Source organism: Hyposmocoma kahamanoa, unplaced genomic scaffold, assembly GCF_003589595.1.
Source record: "Hyposmocoma kahamanoa isolate Upper Pololo Valley unplaced genomic scaffold, ASM358959v1 102, whole genome shotgun sequence".
Classification (NCBI taxonomy): domain Eukaryota; kingdom Metazoa; phylum Arthropoda; class Insecta; order Lepidoptera; family Cosmopterigidae; genus Hyposmocoma; species Hyposmocoma kahamanoa.
In genome coordinates this window covers 11,246,486-11,271,492 of record NW_020653337.1, presented here as the reverse complement: position 1 = coordinate 11,271,492, position 25,007 = coordinate 11,246,486, and the positions used below count along the sequence as shown (strand labels likewise).

At 37.7% G+C, this 25,007-nt stretch overlaps 4 protein-coding genes across 4 annotated transcripts in view; 2 read left to right on the top strand and 2 right to left on the bottom strand.

Moving 5' to 3' along the window:
- Positions 1-4,112, top strand: part of LOC113232394 (fibronectin type-III domain-containing protein 3a) — a 53,846-nt gene extending 49,734 nt beyond the window's left edge. The window contains exons 8-11 of the mRNA XM_026467099.1: positions 1-393; positions 763-1,005; positions 1,088-1,282; positions 1,355-4,112. The exon at positions 1-393 is cut by the window's left edge and continues 6 nt beyond it. Of these exons, the coding sequence (XP_026322884.1) occupies positions 1-393; positions 763-1,005; positions 1,088-1,282; positions 1,355-1,441 (918 nt within the window). The 3' untranslated portion in view covers positions 1,442-4,112. The remainder of the gene's footprint in view (positions 394-762; positions 1,006-1,087; positions 1,283-1,354) is intronic.
- A 147-nt stretch (positions 4,113-4,259) lies between these two features.
- Positions 4,260-5,612, bottom strand: LOC113233566. The gene is made up of 2 exons (XM_026468697.1): positions 5,378-5,612; positions 4,260-4,593 (listed from the first exon to the last, which is right to left on the bottom strand). The coding sequence occupies exons 1-2, from the start codon at positions 5,610-5,612 to the stop codon at positions 4,436-4,438; spliced, it is 393 nt and encodes a 130-aa protein (XP_026324482.1). The 3' UTR covers positions 4,260-4,435.
- A 1,749-nt stretch (positions 5,613-7,361) lies between these two features.
- On the bottom strand, positions 7,362-15,193 carry LOC113235204 (protein eyes shut). Its single transcript, XM_026470830.1, has 19 exons — positions 15,154-15,193; positions 14,649-14,814; positions 14,099-14,247; positions 13,789-14,019; positions 13,425-13,538; positions 13,151-13,319; positions 12,124-13,030; positions 11,743-12,056; positions 11,472-11,661; positions 11,127-11,278; positions 10,689-10,825; positions 10,350-10,601; positions 9,904-10,077; positions 9,556-9,769; positions 9,320-9,484; positions 8,852-9,072; positions 8,059-8,240; positions 7,850-7,978; positions 7,362-7,457 (listed from the first exon to the last, which is right to left on the bottom strand). The coding sequence occupies exons 2-18, from the start codon at positions 14,780-14,782 to the stop codon at positions 7,940-7,942; spliced, it is 3,744 nt and encodes a 1,247-aa protein (XP_026326615.1). The 5' UTR covers positions 14,783-14,814; positions 15,154-15,193; the 3' UTR covers positions 7,362-7,457; positions 7,850-7,939.
- A 6,945-nt stretch (positions 15,194-22,138) lies between these two features.
- On the top strand, positions 22,139-23,702 carry LOC113235782 (MKRN2 opposite strand protein). Its single transcript, XM_026471686.1, has 4 exons — positions 22,139-22,349; positions 22,432-22,509; positions 22,716-22,923; positions 23,228-23,702. Exons 1-4 carry the CDS (start codon positions 22,225-22,227, stop codon positions 23,459-23,461), a joined length of 645 nt encoding a protein of 214 aa, XP_026327471.1. The 5' UTR covers positions 22,139-22,224; the 3' UTR covers positions 23,462-23,702.
- The last annotated feature ends 1,305 nt before the right edge of the window (positions 23,703-25,007 follow it).

Below are 25,007 nucleotides of genomic sequence, written 5' to 3'. Positions count from 1 at the left end.
GCGGCCGACGCGCTGCGCCTGCAGTGGCGCGCGCCGCACGCGCACGGCGCCGCCGTGCTGCGCTACCGCGTGCAGGTGGGCGACGCCGCCTTCGACACCGACGGGCCTACGCCCGAGCGGCTGGCGGGAGGCCTGCAGCCCGACACCGTGTACCGCGTGCGTGTGGCGGCGATCAACGAGCTGGGCCAGGGCGACTGGTCGGACGAGATGCGCGCCGCCACGCGCCCGCCGCCTCCCGCGCCGCCGCCGTTGCGCGCACAGGCACCTGCGCACAACCACCTCAAGCTGGAGTGGCCGCAGCTGCAAGAAGGCACGCAGTATTGCGTCGAGATGCGAGCGGCCGACGCTCGCGAGTTCCGCCCCGTCTACCGGGGCCTCGCTCGCACATGCAAGGTACGTATTAATGTCATTGTCTCGAGTGCTCAACTCGACGTCCTCGGCGTAGTTCAAATACGCGATTGTGATGGCATACAGTTAATCTTGCACCAGTTGTAGTCATGATATTTTCAGCTCTTTCCCTGCTCTCAAATATTGACCAATAGTCTTGCAGGGTTACTCTTTGCAATGACAAACGACTCCTAAATGAAGCATATGCCACTCTAAAACGTTGAAAATCTGGTAAATTTAACGTTTGACGTAACTAAGAGTAATTGCAGTAAAAGATTAGGCCAAATAAATATAAGTATTTCTTGAAAGTATTTTTTTTTTTTAATTAAACTGTATACGTCTACTTCATTCTTAAGTTCGAGCGTCCGTTTGCAGGTGAAGAAACTCCGCGAGGCGACGACGTACCTGTTCCGGATACGCGCGAGTGACGAGCGCGGGGGGCGCGGGCCGTGGTCGGAGCCGCTGGAGGTGCGCACGGCCGCGGCGCCGCCGCCCTCCCCCCGCGCGCCCGACCTCGCCCTCGGCGCGCCCCGCCATGCGCTCGTCTCGTGGGATCCCGTCGACGACACGCACTACGTGCTGCAGTGCGCGCGGACCAAAGACAACGTGTACAAGCAGGTGCGGAGGACGTCGCGGGTGTCGCCTTTGGTCCGAAGCGGTATAATATGACATTACGGTAAACTTGAACGTTCGATTGCAGGTGTACGAGGGCTCGGCGCCGCAGTACGAACTGGAAGACTTGGAACCGGGCAGCGAGTACCTGGTCCGCGTGTGCTACGTGCGCGGCGGGCTGGCGGGCGCGTGGTCGCCGGCCGCGCGCCTGACGCTGCCCGCCCCCGCGCCGCACCCGCGCCCGCGCCGCGCGCGTCCCGTCAGGCACCTCTCCCCGAGACAGGTACTAAAGGCTCTTTCGAGCGCCGCGCACGTCGACAGTGAGACCGACGAGCTGACGGCTGGCGTGTTGCAGGCGGCCCTGCTGATGGCAGGCGGGTTCTTGGTGCTGGCTGTGTTGGTGGCGGTGCTGGTGGCGCGGCTAGTGGAACCGCGGCCGTGACGCGCGCTGGCGGCGGCGCTGCCGCGCGCGCTGGCCCGCATCTGAGCGCCCTCGCCGCCGCCCGCCGCCCGCCCGCTCGGCGGTCGCCCTTCCGAGTTGACGTTTAGTGCGCGTGTCCTCCGGCGACACGGGACGAATGGCAATCGACGAGAAGAGCTACGACTTTTGTAATCTGGGTTATGTGGTAAATGTAAGTGACGTCACGGGTGTCTCGCACGACGCTCGGGAGGCGCGCGATTTGTCCTCCGTGTATTCTATGAGGGGACGAATCGCGGCCTAGTATCTAGTTAATTATTTTCCGAATTGTTTAATGGTAACTATGCTAGGCTAGCATATACGACATTGCCATTTCTGAGCAGCCTTCGCCGAACGTACTCCACGTTCCGAATGCAACGTGTATCTACCCGTTAAAAAAAATCTTAGATTTATTTATGATAATGACATCTTTCGCTTTTGTACCCATACATTGTGCTAAAATATTTACACATATTTATACCCACAGGGAAAGTATGTTATTTGTTGCATTATTTATATTATGTAAATATTATGTAGATATAACATATCAGCGAAAGCGCTGTACTTTTGAATCATAAATATTTACCTAAAATCATCTAAAAAGAGCTCGTTTAGATATAAATATGACTATGATGCATGGTCAGACAAGAGTTATTTTTGTGTCCGAATGTATTAGAAAAGCTTCGCGTACGGCCTAGCACACGTTTTTTGTCAATGTTGGTGTTTAAAATAACCTCTGAATATTTACGACTTCACATGTTTAATATGTTTTATGAGTAAATGTGAAGTTTAGCAATGTATGTAACGTATCTTTCTACTTCACACAAAATCTTTACTGTCTAGTCTACACTTGTAACTTGTTATTTCATTTCCTTTAGCAGGAAATGCGATATATTTTATTTATTTATCATTCTATTAAACCAAATTGTGTATATCTGTTATGAAGTGATAAAATGTACTTCCATTATGTTGTTAGTCTTCTTGACTCTGTGTGTTTCCATATTTTTGAATTTTAATTTTCGATTGGTCTATTACAAGTTTTATCAAATTTAAGTGTAGCAAGTTAGCAACCAAGGTGCTCTATTATTATTGTATAGTTCTGTTGAGAGGGACGTGGCCCCTCACTCTGCAACGAGTTTCCAGTGTGTGTGCTGTGATCACTTCCTTATGCGAATGAGACTGATTTTAAAGTAAATGCTTTTTTTCTATATAATGTTTTAAATGCCTTCATACTTTTTGATGACGTACCGGGCGCGGCGAAGTGGCGACAGTCATGGCTGCCCCATCTCATATACAATATACTCTGATTACTTAGTTTTTATTCATATTACATGACTTTTATTAATGACATTATGTAATTAATTAGGGTAATTTGTTTATAAATAGAGATTACGAAATAATGAGATTGTTACCACCCGGTAAAACATAAGGAATTGTTAAAAATCCAATCTTGGAATATTTTTTAAGAAAATAAGTCTTGAGTGTATCGTCGCGAGAAATAAAACAAATAAATCCCGTATTCATACATTATTATACAAACATTATTCGAAAGATCGTTAATAAAAGTAGTATTCCATCTATACATATAATTTTAAAACGATTTAATTTCATCGTAGATAAGCAAAGTGTCTTTAATTATTCATTTTATATATATTCATTTTTTTAATATTATGTATATACAATATATATAAAGATAGCGTAAATTATCTATCAATATTATTGTGGGATTCACATTTTAAAACCTTGTCGTTTCTCAGTGTCTGTCATTGTTCTCTACTGAATGTTGTTAAATTTGTATGTTACGCGAGTACCGGTGCGGTGTGTAACAGTGGTGCAAGTGATGCCGCCACTAAGAACAAGCGCCGCCTCGGGCTTGGTGTCTATTAATTAGCTGGACCCACCAATGTCACTTTGTGAATTATACACGTATTTCGGTGTTTATGACATAGGTACTTGTAACCGTGGCGCACTTAAAGTATACACGTTTCGTAAATATAGAATATTTACTTCTGTGATTTTATATCTGCTTGTTCTTCTGTATTTTATATTGTTGTCTAAAACATTCCTAGGGTTCTTTATTCAGCTTCTAGAAACTTATTTTATTGTTACTGTTTTGGAGGTAGCCAGAAATTCACTTTGTGCCTATATCTTTAAGGCATAAATGAGAAATGTAAGCGCAGCTTACGTTATTGCAAAGGAACTATTTAATTTTCGAAAAATTTATGGTTATAATAATAATGTGCAATTAACAATTTATTTATCCTTTATCGCTTATAATAAAAAAATATTTTTAGGAAATTTATCGTGAATCTATAATGTCGTGCGGTAACTGTAAAGGAATCGATGTTCCTAAGAATTTCACGTTGTACAATACACCAGTCAAGATAAATTGTGTACGGTCAAGCATTCCAACTTTATTCCACTTGTAAATAGGCCTAATGAATTCTACGACTTTTATAAATTGTACATCTTGCTTTATATTGAAGTGTAAATAAATCTGATGTTAATGAGCTTCGCGTAAGGGGCATGTTGAGAACTGAACATGTATGCCAAGGAAATTCTACAGTGTTGAGACTAAATGTTTTAATGGTAAAAAAATTAATTAACGGGGATAACATCTCATATTGTATTTGTGTTTGAATTAGTGACGTATAACGAAATGTATATGTTTATAATATAATATTTGACGATGTTATGTATACAATTTATTAAACATGAATATATCAATAAAACTATATTTTGTGTACGACAAATGTTTAATTTTTAATGAAGTCACTAGTGTTAGGCACTATTCATACTCTGGAGGACACAATTATCATAGGCACTTATAATAACTTAATAAAATATACAACATCATTTGATCGAAAACACACAATTTTGATTCTATAATATAAAGACTAGAAAAAATTTTGTACTATTAGTATTAAAAAGGCAACACTACATACTATTAATATAGAAAAACTTTTATAAAGTTGGTGTTCAAGGGAACAATTGGCACGACTTGATATTTTCGCTGTACACTCCGGTGTAATTGGTGATAAAAGACTGCTCCTCTGTTGCGATTTGGTCTATGCAGCCCTTGAAATTGTTCGGGAATATTTTCTTTGCTAAATCATTTTCCTTTTCTGTGATACCTCCTGTACAACAATTGATATTTTTTCATGATATCATCATCTAAAATTACGCTGCCTTAAGGGCCCCATCAAATTAGACGCACATATAAGCGCTGCAGTCGCGCGACTGTAGTGCGGCAGCCGCGCGTACGTCCTACTTCACTAATTGTTAATGCAAAAGTACTTTTTTTATAATATCAAATTACACAATTACACTAACAAGTCGTGTGCTTTGTAAGCTACACTCAAGAGCTTTAAATCGTAAAGATTTGAGGTTCCACATGCCTGTAATTTCATCAGCATCGGACACGTGTCACGATCACGATTGGCGCTGAGTCTGCGGTTTCAGATATGTAAATCAGGAGTGCCGCGCCACTGATGCGCCACTGCGGCGCTTCTATAGGCATCTAATGTGAAGGCGTCCATATACCATAATCCAGTATTGCAGAATACTACGTTTAGAACTAAGCATACAACGACGAGCAGAGCAAACGAAACTTTATCGTCAACAAAGCACCCATTTTCTTATATAAAAAAGACGGGTGCTTCAAATTTTTTATTTCATTTCATTTTCATGTAAATCGGGTATATTTATTTTTTCAAACACCAACGATTCGGGCCTTTTACATACGGCTGACATCCAGCCGACCAGGAAACGGCCACCATGGAACCTATAAAGAGCTCGAAACGTAGCTGTAGGTATGTTTGAAAAAACAAATATACGCGATTTATATTCGAAAAAAAAACAAAACTATTTCCTATGTGTAACAATCGCGAAAACCTAAAAACTCGATAATACATTACTTACCTATAAATAGCTTCACATTGTCATAGCCGAACTCTGTGGTCAATCCTGGCTCTTCAATGTACGTTAACACCTGATCTACGGTCACTGTGATATTGTTTTTCTCTAATCTCAGAACAATGACATGCCATTCGGCATCTGCCAAATATCCAGCATTTAGCACTAACATAGAAAGAAATCTAGAAGTTGACTTTGGGCTTGCATTCACCACTTCTCCATAGAAGTCTGTACCACTCATATTTTCGTGCCGAAACGACCATATTAGTTTGAGGTAACCATTTTCCAATCCCATTCCTAAATAATCCATATCCTGTGACCAATAACAAAGTTGTCTGTTAAGTTGTCACACGAACCGTTTAGTTATTTTGTCCATGTTTTTAAAATCCATCCTCTAAGTTTTAAAGTCAGGATTGTGTTGATAGTAATACGAAAAATGTATTTTAACAGAGACAATATGGCAAATCCGAAACCATAAGAGATACAGGAAAGTGTCGTAAGGACAACTCTTTTTTGTGAAAACTATGTTGGCATAGTCAAATTTTGGTCAATCGTGTGTTGTACGTAAAAATAAATAAAATTTAGTAATTCTTTTACTAATCAACTCGGTTTCTTGTAATTTTATATAAATGTTCAGTATGACCTCCATCTTGTGCAGTAGGCAAGTACATCTGTTCGGTCGTGTTTCATATCGCGTCGCTGTTAGAACAATGGTCGTTCTATAAATCTGTGCAAAAACTGTTGGGTGCCGCAAAAGCGTTCCATATTTTAGTTTCGTGTAGTAATAGCGACATGACATTCAATAATGGAACACTTTGTGAACTATACGTACTATACTATACTATATTATAGTACGTATTGCATTGTACAATAGGAAAAAATATTTTATTTTTGGCCAACTTCTGCCGTCTGGATCTTTTTTTTCAGATAATGAAATCACCTTACAAGAAACTGAATCGATTTTAATTAAAAAAAATATCGAGTTCCTGTTTTAGCGATTGTTACACATAGGAAATTAAACTATTTTTCCGGATTTAAATCGCGTACATTTGTTTTTTCAAACCACAAACCACCAACGTTTCGGGCCCGTTACAGGTCCCATGGTCACAGTTGACAAAAAAATAGTTAATATTAATTTTTACGGGCAATTCACGATTCATCAAAAAATTGACTTTATGCTAAAAATGTTTTCATAAAAAAAACTTAAGACAGTTTCTGTTTTTTTCTTTTCGGATTTTCCCTATTGTTCCAGATAAAAAATTATCTGTATGTTTAACTTTTTGTTCTGTGTAGAAAGTGTCCAATTTAAATATTACAATTACCATATCTGCCCATAACAAAAATCCATTAGGTACCGCCGTAGTGAAATTAAGGCTCATAAAGGAAGGACGCATTTGCTTCGAGATGAGCCTCTGTTCACCAATATGCGCAAGTCTATTTCTTCGACTGAGGGAAAGAAGTCCATCGCCGTTAAATTGAGGTATTGTGATGTTTATTTCTGCAAAGTGAGATACATACTAAGGAACTATAAAGCATTTTAGCCTTCATTAATCAGATTGTTACATTGAGCTAAAATTAAAAAGCCTAGTTTTTCAAACACACCCCTCGTGGAAAATGGCATAAGTGGAATTACGTCAAACATGTTTACTGCACCATTAGATACGGAAAAATATAACCCAATTGGAGAATCCTCTCCAATCGGAGAGGATGTGGCTCACATTTTTCTGGATTTAATCTCCAATTGGAGAGGATGTGAGTTGTATTTGTCTGTATGGAGAATAAACATGCTTGACGTACTTCCACTTAGGCCGTTCCATGAGGGGTGCAATCCACTTACTTTCTTCACAATTGACACCCGTATTGCCAGTATAACAGACACATTCACCAGCTCTACACCGTCCCGTGGGTGGCATACAAGTGCTCGGTGTACAAGTCGCGTGACGTCTACATCGGGTCCCACCGCTCGCACTGCCTGTTGAAACAGCACAAGAGCACCGTGCGCGACCGTTCTCGACGATGCAAGAGCCCCCGCTGCAGGTTTCAGACCCACATGGTGTACCGTCACAATCACCCAAATTTTGGCCGTCTAAAAAGTATTCAACGGCATTTTAAAGACTCCGAAAATGATGGGCAAGTGATGCTAAGTTCGTTTAATAAATAAAAGCATCGAAAGCAAATAAATTGACCATTATCGAAGCTGAAATTTATTTAAAAAATTTAGAATTATAAAATACACATTATAGTATCTGTAAAAAAAATTAAGCGCAGGCTACACTGCGATGGAAGCTAAGCTAGTTAGCTTAGCTCACGTAGCTGCATGCGACCAACTATGCGACTTTAGCTCGGTTAGCTTTGTTTGCGATGTGAAATATATGAAAATATGTTGCGGCTATGTGAACTAAAGCTAGCTTAGCTTCACTCGCAGTGCGGCCTGCGCTTTAAAGAAGCCAAGGTTTTAAAGAATAATATGAGCAATACCTTGAATATTTCGCTGCTCTAGAGGTAGTACGACATTATTAACATGCAGACCACGTGCGCAGCCACTGAATGATTCCGGAGGTCCAGACATCACATCGAAAGGTAATTGAGATAAATCTTTGGTGCCACCTAAGATATAATCATGACCATACTCAATTTATTAATGACTTAACGACCACCATATTCCTTTTTTTTAATGCCTTACCCACGTCAATAGAAGCATTGGTCTGAGTATGAGGGTAAGCATGAGCCAACATGGCCTCTGTACTGAGGGAACCGTCGACCCAAACGTAGAGGCGGCTGCCATAACGACCAGCCTTCACGCTATGCCATTGCGTCATGGTTAAAACAACACTGCTGCGGACTAGAGACGTCATTCCTGATAGACGATCTGGAATGAGAAGATGGTTAGAAAATTTTTATCGCAGACAGGTTGAAAGCAAGTAAATTAAATAAAATTACAAGACGCAACCATAAACAAACTATACGTGTTTGACTTACAACATGGGACAAAGCACCTAACAATATAAAAAAAATGTTCACAAAATAATTATTGTGTGCCACGTAACACGCCCCGACTGGCCTTATCTATTACGACCAGCGGTACAGACGACGTTGTTATTCATGACACGGCTTCATTATTCCACAAAGTCTGCAGAGAAGTATACACTGGTGAAAGTCAATGTCACCCTGACGGTCGAGCGGTTGTTGTTGGCCCAATGAATTTTAATTAATTTGTGGCGAGAGTACCAACTCAACATCTGCCGACCTTTTTAAAGGAAAAGTTTTGACCGAAGGATGTTATGTACCGACGTTTCCGAAGCCGGTTAACTGACACACGTTGCGTCACATGTCGTAGTTCATACGTGTAAATAAAATAGTGTTTTATTATTATTATGTATGTTAGTCTACAACGTAGTTATTAACGGATCTTTGTAATCTAAATGAAAACAAATAAATAAAATAAAAAATAAATCAATATGAAATGTTGTTTCTACCTACCAGTCCAACGGTACTCCAACAAGCCACCTTGTAAAGAAAGCGCAGTGTAGAAATGCGGTGTTTGAGTGAAGAGTATCAGGCCACGTTCTTTGGTCGGCTTGATCTCTGTTTCGAGAGACAGGCTCACACTGCTGATAGGACGCGGGTGTAGCTGTACGTATGATCGCACGCCAGTGAACAGAACATCTGTTGGTGTGATGTCTGGAATCATAAAAACAATGGACTTGACTAATTTTTTGTATGTAGATACTATTTACTTTGGGGGAGGCCTATGTTCAGCAGTGAAGGTTTTCCGGCTGATGTGATGACTATTTACTTGTAAAAAATTAATGTCGCAACACGATATTAATTTCCCAATTTTGCACGATTTAACCTTCCTTGGGTTCGCGGAGTAGCAAATAAATTTACTTCCATTTTTATTATCATGGATTTCGGCAAAGAAGGGCTGAATGTATTAATTATTGAAAAATACCTTCATCACAATTAATGCCTGTTTTTCCATAAGGGCAATCGCATTGAGAATTTCGATCAGCAGTGATCACACAGTGACCCTTGCATCGCGTAACAGAGGGATCGCATGGGCTCTTCATTGTAGAACAGGTAGCTCCGAACCACCCTTCGTTGCAAATGCACCTGAAATGGCGATTGTGGTATGATGAGTGTGTTGCATTAGTTAGTGTTGTAAAAATAAAGTATTGCCGTACCCGTAAGTAGCAGGTGAATGTATACAGACACCTTTTGGAGCATTGCAAGATTTAGATGTGCATTGTGCAACCCCGCATTGTCCGACTCCCCGGCCTCCAACAGCTTTACCCGATCCTACCGCTTGCCCACCAATCTCCCAGATGCAACCTCTCCAGCCGTTATGTAAAGGTAGGTCATGAGGAAGGTCTTTAAAATCCTCGGATGGATGACCTCCTGGAAATAATAATGTCTTGAAAACCTGTACCTTTCATTAAACTTCATTTACTACTTGTATACGAGTATACTTACATACTTTATGTTTTAAGTACACTTTCAGGTAGGTATAATTATGAAAATAATAGCCTTACCAATATAAATGTATGGCAGGAGTGTCATCTTAGTGCCGCTAGCTGGAGCATTGCCAGAAACATTGTGACGGCCATCCACATTGAAACCACCGTTTCGGCCGCGTCTCCACATTCGTACTGTGTGACCTCCTCGTCGAGGGCTCAGCGCTCGGGATGTGAAAATTCTTCGAGGCCCTAATTGGTCAATGCAACAAACACCTTTAGCAGTTGTAGCGGTTACTTGATGATGGAGGAGTGGGATAACTCGTGAAGACGCTGAATAATTGTTAGGATGGTTCGGTAATATGTGCCTAATATAATAGAGATCGCGTGTGCGTCAATGTGGATTAAGTTGAAATAATAAAATATTGCTTATTTTCTCTTTAGAACCAATCATCCCTTTAAAGACTATACAAGTAAGGTTGATCATGAATTAATAATATTGATTCATAAATAAGGTAACACACCCATTCCCATATTCCACGTAAGCATAATGTAGCCTTTCACAAAAGTCAACGCCATGTGTTGGCTTCCTGAGTCGTGTTTTCCATTCTGTCCAACAAAGGCCAATAGTGCAATTTGATCCATATCGGCCATTTGAAAACGCAGTCGAAGGTCGAAGCGGTCGGAATTTATAGCAGATGGAGATAAGGGGTACATAAGGTATGAAGATATTCCAGTGCTAATAGGAGCAAGAGAGGGACGAGTTATTTCCACATCTGGAAACAGAAACATTGTCAAAATATATCAATTTATAGAGGTAGAGATAAGGTATAAGGTACGTGTAATTATAAAACATTACGTACTGTATTCACAGAAGATCCCGTATTTTCCGTAGGGACAAAGACATAGGAAACCACTTCCAGGATGTCGGATACAACTGCCGCCTGATTGGCAAGGATTATGTTCGCACACTGATATATTGCAATGCTGCCCCATCCAACTGAAATCAAATTGTTACGGGATATTACAGATCTAGTCTAGCCAAACATCATCGGCGAAACCAAAGCGCACAGACTTTGCTGGCTCGGCCATTTAGAAAGGATGGGAGAGGATCGGAACGTGAAGGGAGCCTGTCTGGGTTAACTTACTGGACGACGACCGGCTGGTCGTCTCAGGTGTCGCTGGAGCGACGCCGTGGAGCCATCAATTGGCGAGATGTGGCATGATCTCGCTTCGGAGGCCGGGACACATTTTGGGTCGCTGAGCCAGCGGAGTAAGTAAGTAAATGTAGGCACTCTTACCCATTTGTACAAGAACAAGTATAATTGTCGCCATGGTCGCTACAAGAACCTCCATTATGGCAAGGGTTTGATAAGCAGGACAGTGATAAGCATTCAGTTACTTCGGTTGCGTGAATTGCGTCTCCGAATACTTCGCGTTGTTCTCCGTTTACCTTAAAAATACGTGCAGTTGGTTAGAGAGAATAGAAAATCAAGCAACATTTAAAAGTTGACTGGGTGGTTGTTTTAATACACGTCAGAAATTATAAATGCACTATATAATGATCAGTAACGTCTGTATCTTGATTCCATTTCTTCGCAATTTGAGTTTTTGTTGGGCTGGGTTTTGATTGTGAGAGAATTTACCATAAAGTCCGCAATGCATCCAATAAACGGTTTGTGGTCAGTGTCTCGAATCTCAGGCGAGTTTCCCAAGTGAAGTGTCGCATTATGATCCAAGGAGCTGATGTTGGCCACTTGCCCTCCGCTCATGGCAACTGTGTCATTAAGGCGAAGAGTCGCATTGCAGTATTGCTCCTTTGGATGTAAATCCAAACTGCAAATAATGGTTTAAAGATGATTGAGAATTATCCAAAGTTGCTATGGATGCTTGTGCCATTATGAATTGCCAACATACCTGGTTTCAATCTTCATCAGATATCCTTTATTTACATATGTATTCAGCTCACTTAGAAGCATGGTTTGATAGCCACAGGAAAACTTGAACTTTAACAAACCAGAAATTATATATAATTGCATATAAACTTCTTTCGCAATATCCACATGCATAATCTGAGCATCACTGATAAATGTTTTGGCATTAAATGTTACGTTGATTAATGTCGTGTTATCTAACTTGTGAGTTATGAAAGTGTTTTCACCGAAAGCTGCAGCAGTTATGGAAATTTTGTTTTCGCAAAATCTTCCCCCGTAATTAAAGGCACAGTGACACTAAAAATAAAAGAATTTGTTAAGAATTTGAAAATGATTTATAATAACATAATAAATACATACTTACTCGAATACCATGAAGAGTATTAGCACATGTGCCGTGATCGTTACAAAGGTTGTCGGTGCATTCAGATTCTGCAGTAGTAAATGCATAAGTGTTATTATCAAACGTCGTAGTAAGTTCTATTGCTTCTGTTGTAGAAACTGTAGCTAACATAGAGACATCTGTAACTACATGCTCGGTTGGGGATTCTGTGAAAATTTTTTCCGTTATCATATCTATTTTAGTACTTGGTAATGACGCTGTTGCCGGAGTAGTACTGTCTGTTATTGGAAACGTTTCTTTTGTTATCATGGTAATTGTGTCTGTTGATACAGTTTCGTTGAAATATAAAGTGGTAGTTTCTTCTGGGGTTGCGGTTGGCGTTATAATAGTGAATAAAGTCGATTTTTCGCTAGATTGAAGCGCAAACTCAGTAGTAGTTTCTGTTCTGGAATCTTCAGAACTAATTGTTTCTCTAGTAATACTTTGTTCAGTTTCCGTTTCTTCTTCTTTTACTGTTGTAGTTACAACTGTGGTGAAAGTTGTATCTTTATTTTCGATTACAGTTGAAAATCTTTCAAATGGAGTTTGATCTGTAGTTGTTTCAGTACTTTCTGTGGTAGTTGATTCACCACTTAAGGTGGTAGTTACTAAAGTTTCATTTTCAGTAACAGTAGTAATTGTTCTAGGAATAGTGTCGTTATATCCCGAGTACGTCGTAGTTATCATTTCAGACGAAGTTAATTCAGTTGAGAATGTGGTAAAGAAAGCAGTTAATGTTGACTCAGGTCGAGATGTTGAGCTGATGTATTGGCAATCGAAATTTCCATCTTCTAGTATTAAACATTCGCACAAAGGCCCGGTCAGCATAGGGGGACAGCTACATGTGAAATTATCTACACCATCAATACATGTGCCGCCATTCATACATCTATAAATAAATATGTAAAAATTAAAACAGAAATATACCTACTCGACACTACTTTAGGCAAAATTGAACTAAAGTTAATAAATAATGAAAACGAAACCAAATTTTGTAAAATATTCTCACCGGGGTCCCAACAGACACTCATCGTATTGCAGTTCGCAGCGTTCTCCGTGGAAATCAGGCACACAGTAGCAAACACGTAAACCATCTTCTACTACGCAAAGCGCATTGTCACTGCATGCATTTGTTTCGCAAAATTCTATTTGAACTTCACAACTCTTTCCTGTGAAGCCTGTAACATATGGCACATAAAAGCGTAATAATTTTATACTATAATCTCTATCTTGTTTACGTATTTTCGAGTTCCATAAAAAACGTTACGATATTTCTATCTTACCGTAGGTGCATGCGCACATGTAATCGGCATGTATGTCAATGCAAACTCCGCTATTTTGACAAGGATTTGATTCACATTCATCGATTTGATCTTCACATTTTCGGCCTGTCCAACCTGTAATTGACCGAAATAACTCTAGTATGAATCTATAAATCGAAATTACGACTACGTTGAGAAGACACGACAGTCTTTTGAAAAAGCACGTTCCTTTTTTTAAATACAACTCATTACTTACTCGCACTCGCACAATGTTTGTGGTGCCTGCGATCATTGATATAGCTGAGCATTTAGACGATAAGGAATAAATCAATATTTCAATGGGCGTCATTGAAGTATTGAAGTAGATTTAGAAATATTGTCTTACCTGGTGCACATTTGCAATAAAACTTGTAACCCGGCCCTTCAATGCATTCACCACCGTTATAACAACGTACTTCTTCAGTTGTGTTACATACAGCGACGTCGAATTCACAATGTTCGCCAGAGAAACCAGGAATGCAGGAGCAAACATAGCCATTAGTCATATCAATGCATGTTCCATTGTTTTGGCAAGGATTCGACTCACATTCGTTGTAGTTCGTCTCACAGTTGTCTCCTGGTAGCAGAAGAAATTATTCCATTTATTTATTAGTTGGTGAGATGTTTTGCTTAGTTGTGTGTTTGTAGATTCTCACCAATGAAGCCCTCAGGACAGGAGCAGTTGTAGGAAGCGATACCGTCAAGACACGTGCCTCCATTTTGGCATGGGTCCGACCAGCACTCGTCCCAGTTTGTCTGACATTGGACTCCAGTGTAGCCGTCTACGCAGTAGCACGAATACGTGCTATAAGATAAAAATAACTAAGTACTTATGGAGCAGCTACTGATGAGGTGATGGCGGACTACTAACCTACATATAAATTATGTGATGTTATCGATAAGTAAAATACTTATTAGTTTGTTGCCAAGCCTAGTGGCTTCGGTCCAGTGACTACTATTAAAAACCGACTCAAATAAAAAAAAGGTTCTTGTTGAATGACTTGTTATGAATGCAGGGATGTGGACAAAGCAAAATAATGTACTGGTTTCGATTACTGAATTATGAAAATATCATCTCACATGTTTTTTAAGTCTCGCAAAATATACATGCCTATGAACTTATAGAAAACTCCGTACTTATCCAGACTCTGCATTAGGAGTAAATAAGGAAATCCGCCTTTTTCGAAGACGCCACTACTTACTTACCTATTAATATCATCAATACAAATGCCGTGTAAGCAAGGGTTGCTAAGACAGGCTATTCCGGCGGAGATTATTGGCGCTGACACCAACAACGCCCACAACCCAACTTGCAAGGTTCTGCCCTGCGACAGAGTCATATTGGTGCCAGTCACTCGATCATATTTGAATCCTAGTTGAAAGAAAGAAAATGGTAAAAAATTTCTGTGGCCAAAGTTTAAGAAAATGTGTAAATTATATTACTTAGTAATTTAGAAAATAAGAACGTTAAGAAGTATTAATCCAAGACATTGTTATTGTATTTTTAAGTATTGGACAAGTTTCTTAAATAATTATTTAATAGTTAATTAACATACGAGTTACCAAAATATATACGAAGTAATAAATAAACTTGTCTGTGTATTTCTTTATTATTTTGTATAATCCTAAAACAATAGTAATTTTCTGTGAGTTGCAAATAAAAAATGCCTTGTTAAATTTTATATTCTATACAACAATGTTAGGTACTTACAGGGCAAATAGTACACCTTCCTTCACACGATCGAACTAACGCACTGTGGTACTGAATTAATTTATTACTTTACCTGTCTGATAGTTATATACATTACAATACGTTTCTGTCCAACATTTTGAGTGATTAGTTATATTACCTAAAAGCTTAGACCGTGTTCCCTGTATGTACACTATGATGATTACTCTCAATTACATATTATAATGGTTATCGCTTACACCTTTACTTAATTTAATCACAAAATATATTGTTTAACCTGCATAGTAACACTGAAACGATAAACTGGGTCTCGCATTAGTCTTTAGATCTCGATAGGTGTGGTTTATTTTGTACCGTTGCCCCGGTAACAAGTAAACATACAATGCTAGGCAGTGCGGGCTCTCTGCTATTGACAAAATTTCAACACCATGAAATCGTGATATATTTTTCTGATAAACCACCTCCAAACATGCGACGAATCAAAATAATAAATAATATGTACGTGCAAGTGGTCTTTGTTTTGTTTGTATAGTCACAGATCTAGTGGCTATTTTGCTGATATAATTTGACTTGCATTTACTATATGAATACTTGAGGTCAATACTTAGCGTCGTATTCCAGAACTCTACTCAATGCTCAAGTCAGGACTTGAGTATTGCAGTGAGCACTGAAAATCATACTCAAGTCCTTGCCATTAGGGTCGGATTTCCAGTGCTTGAAATCATACTCAAGTCTGCTGAAATCCTGACTTGAGCATTGAGTACAGTTCTGGAATACGACCCTTAGAGTCGTATTCTAGAACTCTATTCAATGCTCAAGTCAGGATTGCACTGGTAACACACGCACTGGAAATACGACCGTAATGGCAGGGACTTAAGTATGATTTCGAGTGCTTTAAACCATACTCAAATCCTGACTTGAGCATTGAGTAGAGTTCTAGAATACGACCCTCTGACTTAAATGCAGAGCTCAGATAGCTCTTCAAAGCTTCTGTGGATTCTGAAGGGATTACAAAAGTAGTATTAAAGTGCGTCAGCTGAAGAGCGTGGTACCTACTCGTGATAGCAAAGACTTAACTTGAAATATTGTCTTTATGACATCCTGTATTAGTAAAATATCATCATGTACTATATCCAACACGCAAACTTGAGACGTAGGTACACTCAACACAGGATATACCTAAACAAACTGTTACTTTTTTAAATGCACTAGTTATGTAAATGCTGCAAGGTAGTAAAAGTAATTTTTAACGAAAAATTTTGAGCTATATATTGTATTTCTTTAGATGAGGGCCGCAGTATGTATATTATCTAGCTAAAAAAATTATTTAAACAAAAGCAACGAATTATACGAGTGAGGGGAGTAGGGTTTTTGGGCATTTCTCCAAGAAGCGCTAAATTTTCTGACTTCAGTGGTCGAATTTTTTTCTTAATTTCAGGAAAAACATTGAGCGGAAAGGAAAAAGAACTCAAACGTATATAAGGTTCTCTTAATTAGGCAACTAGAACCTTAACAGTTAATGACATATATGATCCAGGAATTCAGCTACCACCAAATTCATGAAAAAGGCAATAAAAACATTGAATAATCTACATAAATATTTATTATATGTAATAGTTATATGACTAACTATTAAATAAAGCTTAAAAAACTAAAATTTATATAAAAGGCGACCAGAACAACGCAAACAAATTTCCTATGCAATGTGTAACAAAAACAATCCATTTTTCCGAACTTGCGCGATTAATATCTTTCATTGCTTTTTATACATGACGAGGTATGTCATGCAACTTCAAAATCTTTCCTTTCGCTTGTCCGTCGTTTAGATTTTTCTTTAAACTTTCGCTGCCTATATTGCATATATAATTGGATCGCTTTTTGTCTTTGCTTTTCTAGCACGTTTCTTCATATTCTTGATTTCCAATTTTTCTTTTAGTCTGTTTTGATTTTCCCTATTCATTTTCAGCGGGAAGCATGTAGAAATTATGAAAATCAAATAAAATTGTGAAAATCGATAATATTAATTTAACATTTATATGAAAAAACACATAAAATTCTTGCTTTTCAAACAAAATATGGCTTCGATCCCAGTTTGGTGGAAGCTTTTCTGAATTCGGTGGCGTAAAATCCACCGAATCCGAGGCCACGGGATTCAGGAAATATATATATTTTTTATATTAGTCGTTAACGACAATACTTGTAAAACCAATAAATTGTTATTATATTTTAGTTATTTCAGTCGTTACAACACAATATTATAAAAAATATCACACACAACCATAAAATTTAGTTTTTGTAATATCATCATCATCATTAATAACCCATCTATACGTCCCACTGCTGGGCACGGGTCTCCTTTCAGACGAGTGTTTGGCCATAGTCTGCCACTCTGGCCCAATGCGGGTTGGGGACTTTATATGGGGACTTCACACGTTTTTCGAGGGTCGTGAACCTTCTTTAACGTGCACGTTTCATCACGATGTTTTCCTTCACCGAAGAGCTCATGATAAATTTCAAATTAAATTTCGCACGTAAATTCCGAGAAACTCAGAGGTGAGGGCCCGGATTCGAACCCACGACCCTCTGCTTGAGAGGCAGTAGGTTAAACCATTAGGCTAACACGGTTTTTGTAATATCGTATATATTTTTTTGAAATGTAATTCAAAAATCGACTTGGGCCAAATTCACCGAATTACGTATTTTTACGCAAAAAGCTTTTTGAAGCCGCAGGGGCGCGATAGACGAATAATACATACGAATTGCAAAGTTTCTAAAATGCTTCGCTTGTGATGTGTAGCGTGATTAATAACTGCCACCGAATTCCGACCTTCACCGAACTAAGCCTGGGACACGCAGCAATCTTGGTTTTGTGATAAAACCATTGTCTTCTTCGAAATTGCTCGTGCATTCCTCGGAAGATTTTGGCTATTTTTATAATATCAAGTGACGGGATGAACAAGTCTGATGGTAGGTAAACTACATGCCGCTACAGTGCCAATCATCTCTTTAAATCGCAAAGATCTGAGGCACACTGCCACTGCTCCCGTAACCTGAGACAAGTTGACAAGTCCCATGTACCTGTAATTTCACCAGGAACCTTACCCTTTAAAACGGAACGCAGTAATTCTGACATTACTGCTTGGCGGCAGAAATAGGTAAGCAGTACTTCACTGGACGAGCTCTTTCACAAGGAGCTCTACTGCTACTATTTAGTTCGTACGTTACATAATTGACCATAAAGTTGATTATGCTATGTACAACATCGTTACAAAAATTCATTTCCATTCCCTTCCGCCGCAATATAAATTAAGCCTAAGACAGTTTCCTTGTACCTTCAATGGTTTCGGATTTCCTCAGTCCCATTAAAAAAAATACTATATAGTTCTTCAATCTGCTTAGTTTAAATTAATTACTGCAATATAAAAAATAAATAAAAACTTAACTTCATTTAATGTGATTAATTATAAAATCACAGGAATAGGAATAAAATAAAAAAATAAACAAAACATCTTCTTATGAAAATATTAACAGACGAAGCTAATCAGAACCTCTTAACGTGTTCAAAGCTGCCCCCTGATTTGTTCAAAGCTTCCCCAATGGGTACTCTACAAAATAACAAATATTTTTCATGCGTAAAACACTTAATGATTTCAAGCTATAGGTTCAATATTTTAGCCATAAAACAATACTCACGACAGGTAAAGTTCAACTCAACTTTATCTATATTCTTCCAGTAATATCCTTACAACTGTTTTTGAGAATGTTCACTTTTCGACGCTGAAACTAATCACGACCTCTCATTCAGTTTTTGGCGCGCGCACACTGATCGTTGCCACTGACAGGTATGGTGCTCGGTGGTGCCTTATTATAAACATAATTCCCACTACATTTTCATTCAACCTGACTACGTAAACGCATTTGTTCTAAGCTATCCCTGTTCAAAGGTACCTCCTTCGCCCATAATATAAACAGAGTTTATATAAAACATACTTATAGAAAATTAAGGTTAATAATGTTGATGTGCAGTTATTATATTTCGTATTTATATAGTTTCGAAACTATTAGTTACTTAATTTATACAACTTGGAAATGGGGTCAGCTAGCTGGTTATCGTATCCGTGGCACACTATAGGTTATAGCTGAAAATAACGGCTGAGCTAAGGCCTTTTAAGTGCTACAGCACACATATGTACATGTGTCAGGCAGTGCAGCGACTCTGGTGTTTTTTTCTGTTATCTCTGTTTATTATATTACATACTTAGAATAATAACGCATAGAAACCTAGCCCGCACACGCTAAGTGAGGCAAGTTAGAGGGTTCCAAACGCGTCCCAGGAGCGCGCGGGCTGTTAGTGCTCAAGGTCATATTGCACCGCGAACAGCTCCAAAATTTTTTGCTAAAAATGACGAAATGTGCGGTAAATGGGTGTAAAAATACAACAGACAAACATAAAATAGACACTAACATCGCATTCCACAAGTAAGTAATGCGTTTCAACTCATATTTTTATGTAAATATTCACTAAAACAGAAAAATAATTTCGCGGCAACAAGATACGAAAGTGTTGCAAAGTAACGAATTTTTTTTCTCCCCATTTTGCTATTCTGTATCAAAATAATTATATTACGTAAATTTTAGTGGTGCCTGTAATTTAGATTTATTTGCGCATCTTGAACTAATATTTACTTTAATAAACATTAAATGTTTTCGTTAACTCCTGTAAGTGATTGGGACACTTAATTATTTTATAATACTTTTAACGGCTCTGCGTTCATGCTTTATTGAATAATTATTTATTTTAATTTTATTTGAATTGGAGCACATATTGCAACAAATTTACAGTACTTATATATTTGTTTCTACTATAGTGTTGGCACCACCAGTACAACTTTGATAGCTTATTATATGTCTTTCTTTTCGTAACTCAAGCGAAATATTTGATATTGAAATATTTTATTTTCTTAAAAGGGGAGCATTCTTAAGCGATTTTTTAATCTATTTTAACAGTTATTTTCTTTAATGTTTGCTTATGGCATTTTCGGTTTTAGGTTTCGAATGTGGCACTTATTTCTAAATCCAAGATGCGGGCGCGATTTTTCGAATAATGGCAAGTTGGGTATCGTTTTCGAGATGTTTGGGAATGTTCAATACAAATATGGCACTCATTTCTAAATCCAAGATGGCAAACACGACAGTTCAAACAAAAGCAATATTCGTAATGAGCACCCCCAAATACCTCGAAAACGATACCCAACTTGCCATTATTTGAAAAATCGTGCCCGCCATCTTGGATTTACAAATAGTGCCATATTCACATTGAGCATCCCCAAATACCTCGAAAATGATACCAACATAGCATTTTTTTGAAAAAATCGTGCCCGCCATCTTGGATTTAGAAATGAGTGCCACATTCGTAATGAGCACCCCCAAGTACCTCGAAAATGATACCCATATTGCATTTTTTTGAAAAAATCGTGCCCGCCATCTTGGATTTAGAAATGAGTGCCATATTCGTAATGAGCACCCCCAAGTACCTCGAAAATGATACCCATATTGCATTTTTTTGAAAAATCGTGCCCGCCATCTTGGATGTAGAAATGAGTGCCATATTCGTCATGAGCATCCCCAAGTACCTCGAAAATGATACCCATATTGCATTTATTTCAAAACTCGTGTCCGCCATCTTGGATTTAGAAATGAGTGCCATATTCGTAATGAGCATCCCCAAATACCTCGAAAAGGATACCCATATAGCATATTTTGAAAAATCGTGTCCGCCATCTTGGATTTACAAATAAGTGCTATATTCGTTTTTCATCGACAAAACCGAGCACATCTGTAGGCACCTGATCGACAATGTCGGGCAAATCTGTAGGCACCTTTAACTTAATGATGAGTTAAGCAAGATACAATTTCCCCACTTTTGAGGGAAATGTTATTCCATGGCATCATTATTTGTATATTTGTGTGCGTGCCGACGAGCGTAGTTACAAGTTGCTTACGCCTACATGAATTTGGTTTTTGCCTCACTTGTGACAGTTCGTTTGATATGAAACTATCATTCTATGCGTTATTATTCTAAGATTACATATATTATTTTTCTGTATCTGTAGATCAAATAACCAATTTATCTATTTGCCAAAAACATATTTTCAAGTTGATGAATCCATGTACAACTCTCAAAACAAAAAAAATGGCACGTGGTTTACAGACAAGTTTCGAGACCTCTGTATTAGACAATACGAATAGTGCGTAGACTCTAAAGAAAGAAAGGTTTACCTTTCTATTCTAGTCGAAATTGCAAAAAGGGCACCACCATTAAGCTAAAAGAAAAAGAAAAAATATTCGAATACCTGTCAGCCCCTAAATTATATTTGGCCAGCAGGCAGCGTGGTATTCACATTCGGTATTCTATTGTTAGTAGTGGTATGTGCATTAATACATAGTAATGATGATAATGACACACATTTTTGTAAGTTATGTATATAAAGTCTTTTTTGAATAAATCTTTAAAAAATAATTTTGCTTTTTTTCAGTATGAAAAAAAAAAATATTTAAAAATCCCGGTGGTTTCTTCATCCAATCACAGTGCAATTTTTTGGTATCATCAACCAATGGGATGTCTTTCTCACATCATCTGTTTGCAACTGTCATTTTGAGTAGACTGACAAGTATGCTCTAATACTGAAAGAGATTTTGTTTTCATTTTTACAAAATTTATTGTCAGATATATTCAATGGCTTAGTAAACCGAGCTTTGATACCTTTTATTTCAAATAACAGATCTTGAAATGTTTGAATAAAAGTAAGATTAAATTTTTTCTACGGTCTCGTAATTAGTTGTTATAAAAAAAAATGTCATAGGAACACTATTGTATGAACGCAATTCGTCAATCGAATCTGGCAAGAATGTGATGTGAAAGGGAAAGGTGGATCTGGGAGTTTGTAATTAGCTTTTGCTTGGTGAATTAGTTATTTGCCTTTAGTTTATTTGATTTATTTTGACAAAGGCTTCTCAGATTATCTGCGATTAGATACAAATAGCTAGAGATAAATGTTTTATTGAAAATACAGCTCTATTTGTCGTCCAAAAATGGATCCTGGAATCCTTTGTTTCCACCATTGCGAGCACAAAGTATTTTGTACAATTATTCCCGAACAATGTCCGGTCTGTAAACAGACTCTTGATAGGTATGACTATAATTTACTGCCGTTCAGGTATGTTTTAATTTTCGTTTATTAACTTAATTTTTTAATAGTTATAATCGACTTTTGCTAAGTGCTTCATTTTTTGCTTCAGGGTGCCGTATCCTTTTGTGAAGGCGTCTCAGCACCCACGGGCTATAGTCATGAAGCCTACTCACGGCGATTTTCTCAAGTAAATCTTGAAAACTAATGTTTTCTATAGAAATTGCGTTTGTTTAGTTTTTATTGTTTTCGTAAGAGGAAGTGGCTGACTCACGACTTTTGTGATATAAAAGTGTTGCACATTAAAATTTCATTTTAAATTTTTCACATACATAAATACTCACCTATTAAAAAAACTGCATAATATTTCTAGACATGTTTTGTATGTCATTTCAGTGATTACTATAACTCCAAGGACTTACATATAGGGGTGACTAATTCCCTTGGGTTTGTGGTGGAGTTCAGCGAAGATGGCATCAAAGGTGTGGACCCAGCATCAAGGAAGTGGAGCTCTATTGGCTGCAGCATTGATTGGGATCAGTGCCTCCTCCTTGAGCAGTTTGATGAGCTCTGGAATGAGATCTGGGATGGTGTGCTTTTAAAGGTTTGTATTCCCCTGTTTAATTCACTCCCATAGCTAGCAAGCTATTTAATATATTGCTATTGGCACAAGGTTGTAAAAGTTAGAAAAAAATCGCACCTACAGAATACTTGTAACATAGGTTATAGGTTTGCCCAAAATTCAAATTCTGAGAATGTGTTAAATCTTGATACAATGAACAATTTGTTCATTTATTTCCTGTCTTGGTAACTTCCATTAGTCACAGTTATTTAAAAAAAATATTTCCCTGGTCTCCTAATAAATGAAAATAGTGATGGTCTGGTCTTGTAGCAGTACTTTTTTCCAGATGAGTTTAACTCCACTATGGGAGGCTGACCAATACAATGAGGAGAGGCACAATTGCTTTACCTTCGTCTTGGCCTTTCTACGAGCCCTGGACTGTGGAGAACTCTCTGAAAAGGCAGAAGACCCCAAGTTATTCTGCAAGCAGTATGTGGTCCCTCGCACCTCTGCTGCTGGGAAGTACATCTCTCTTTACAGGCAACTCAAGAGGCAGAGCTACTTCATACAGAACCAATGATAGGCTGTACTATCTTTTATTTATGTATTTATTTATTCAGTATTACCTGTGATGTTTAATGTTTAGGTATAAGATTCTTAAATTCAAGTGCATTTAATTTAGACCAATGATAATTTAGTTATATTTTCTTTATATCTATCTGATAGATATACTGCACATGCTGGAAGGCTTTATATGGCCTCCTGTGTTTAATGCACTACTTATTTATACTTTTTGAGTTCAGATGTGTAATATTATTCAACGAATTTATTTATTATTGGCATTGACCTACCAACAAATGGACGTCGGGTCTAATATAAAAACCACGAAAAAAATGTCCGAAGTTAACCTATACAAATGTAGTGACGTGTAACAAAATATAAAAAACTAAAAAAATTTAATTTAATTTGTAACATCATTGCAGCACTTGCTTTTTTAGCATTTGCTTGCAACAATTGAAGATTTTTAAGAATAATTTAATTTGAAGTAGCCTTTATCGTAAATATTAATTAATTTTTATATATATAATTATGTCGAATTTTGTACAATTTAGGTGAATACCTAAAGAAATAATAAAGAGTTAGGCAGATACATACATACAAATATTACTACAAATGTGTAAATAAGCTTAAATAAGTACAAAAAAAATAAGTAGGTACTTATTTATAAGAAATGTACCCATCTTCCAACTAAACGTAACCTCAAATATCTGTAATTTCGAAAACTGATTTATAATAAAACCTATATTAAATACTATACAACTGTACAAAATAACGCTTTCGAGTATTTTGATTAAAAATAAAAGAAAATTAGCTTTTATTTTGTAATCTTCCTAAAAATATATATTTGACATTATGAAAATTCGAGCTAACATTATTTCAGGCAAATGTATTTTCTGACTTCTGATAAGTAATTCCAAATCGTAAAACGAGTACAATAGTATTTTATTAGTTAGTGCTGATGTTTAATAAAAAAAATCATTTAAAAAATAAGATTAAAATCAAAGCGACTCTACAGTTTCTTTGTTCTAAATATTTCAATCGCTTGTGGTTCGAACAATTGAAAATGACCAAGAAGCTTCTTGAAATTGACATAATGGGTCTCTTTCCATCGTTTACGCATGCAATATGTACAAAAAGGATAGTTAGTTATTTGATTATTTTGTGTGCATTTGTAATTTATATTTACGATTCATTTATATATAAATTAAATACTATACAACTGTACAAAACAACACTTTTAAATGATTACTATGATAATACAATATACCTATTTGTGTAGCCTGTTTTTACACTTTACTGCAGTAATTTTTACAAGTTATTATTATATTGGACTGCATGATTGACAACTGCGCTGTCAGTCGATTAAACGAAGAGTGTTCCGCGATTGACGCTCTGTTTGCTATTTTAACGCGCTACAGGTGCGGACACTTTTTAGCGCGAACCCGACGTCCATTTATTGGTATATTATTTAAGTAAGTATATCCATGTAATATATAAACCTTGTCTTGCCAGTCATCTCGAGTCATTCCTTTACCACATATAAATCCTCATTATTTAATGCAACT

What these genes read in the sequence shown, in the direction of transcription:
- LOC113233566 (XM_026468697.1), bottom strand. Translation starts at nt 5,612, where the DNA reads ATGAGTGGTACAGACTTCTATGGAGAAGTGGTGAATGCAAGCCCAAAG. An exon ending in CAATGTGAAGCTATTTATAG is followed by an intron (nt 4,594 to 5,377) that starts GTAAGTAATGTA and finishes ATTGTTGTACAG; the next exon opens with GAGGTATCACAGAAAAGGAA.
- LOC113235204 (XM_026470830.1), bottom strand. Translation starts at nt 14,782, where the DNA reads ATGACTCTGTCGCAGGGCAGAACCTTGCAAGTTGGGTTGTGGGCGTTG. An exon ending in CATGTGCGCATGCACCTACG is followed by an intron (nt 13,320 to 13,424) that starts GTAAGATAGAAA and finishes CATATGTTACAG; the next exon opens with GCTTCACAGGAAAGAGTTGT. An exon ending in AGACCAATGCTTCTATTGAC is followed by an intron (nt 7,979 to 8,058) that starts GTGGGTAAGGCA and finishes ATTATATCTTAG; the next exon opens with GTGGCACCAAAGATTTATCT.
- LOC113235782 (XM_026471686.1), top strand. Translation starts at nt 22,225, where the DNA reads ATGGATCCTGGAATCCTTTGTTTCCACCATTGCGAGCACAAAGTATTT. An exon ending in ACTCACGGCGATTTTCTCAA is followed by an intron (nt 22,510 to 22,715) that starts GTAAATCTTGAA and finishes ATGTCATTTCAG; the next exon opens with TGATTACTATAACTCCAAGG. An exon ending in GGGATGGTGTGCTTTTAAAG is followed by an intron (nt 22,924 to 23,227) that starts GTTTGTATTCCC and finishes ACTTTTTTCCAG; the next exon opens with ATGAGTTTAACTCCACTATG.